The sequence below is a fragment of the Penaeus monodon genome, chromosome 29 (genome assembly GCF_015228065.2).
Source record: "Penaeus monodon isolate SGIC_2016 chromosome 29, NSTDA_Pmon_1, whole genome shotgun sequence".
NCBI lineage: Eukaryota > Metazoa > Arthropoda > Malacostraca > Decapoda > Penaeidae > Penaeus > Penaeus monodon.
In genome coordinates this window covers 10,407,379-10,407,583 of record NC_051414.1, presented here as the reverse complement: position 1 = coordinate 10,407,583, position 205 = coordinate 10,407,379, and the positions used below count along the sequence as shown (strand labels likewise).

The 205-nt window shown below is 70.7% G+C and overlaps 1 protein-coding gene across 1 annotated transcript in view; it reads left to right on the top strand.

The window, feature by feature from the left end:
* Nucleotides 1-205, top strand: part of LOC119591947 — a gene marked incomplete at its 5' end in the record, with an annotated part of 109,644 nt that overhangs the window by 100,305 nt on the left and 9,134 nt on the right. The window contains 1 exon segment of the mRNA XM_037940702.1: nucleotides 84-123. Coding sequence (XP_037796630.1) covers nucleotides 84-123 — 40 coding nt within the window.

Sequence of the window (205 nt, the reverse complement as noted above, 5' to 3'; positions counted from 1 at the left end):
TGAACGACAGCCACGAGGAGCGGACGCCCGAAAAAAAGGGTCGTTCCCCCCCTCGACCCCCCAGTCCTCGCGGCGGCCCCGAGGCGGCGGACCAAGAAGAGGCACCACAGCCACAGCCCACAGGTAGGCGGACGACGCCCCCGCGGCCCATGCTTTCCACCTCCCTCGGCCGTCTCCTTCGGCCCTCCGGCTTCCCTTCCGCACG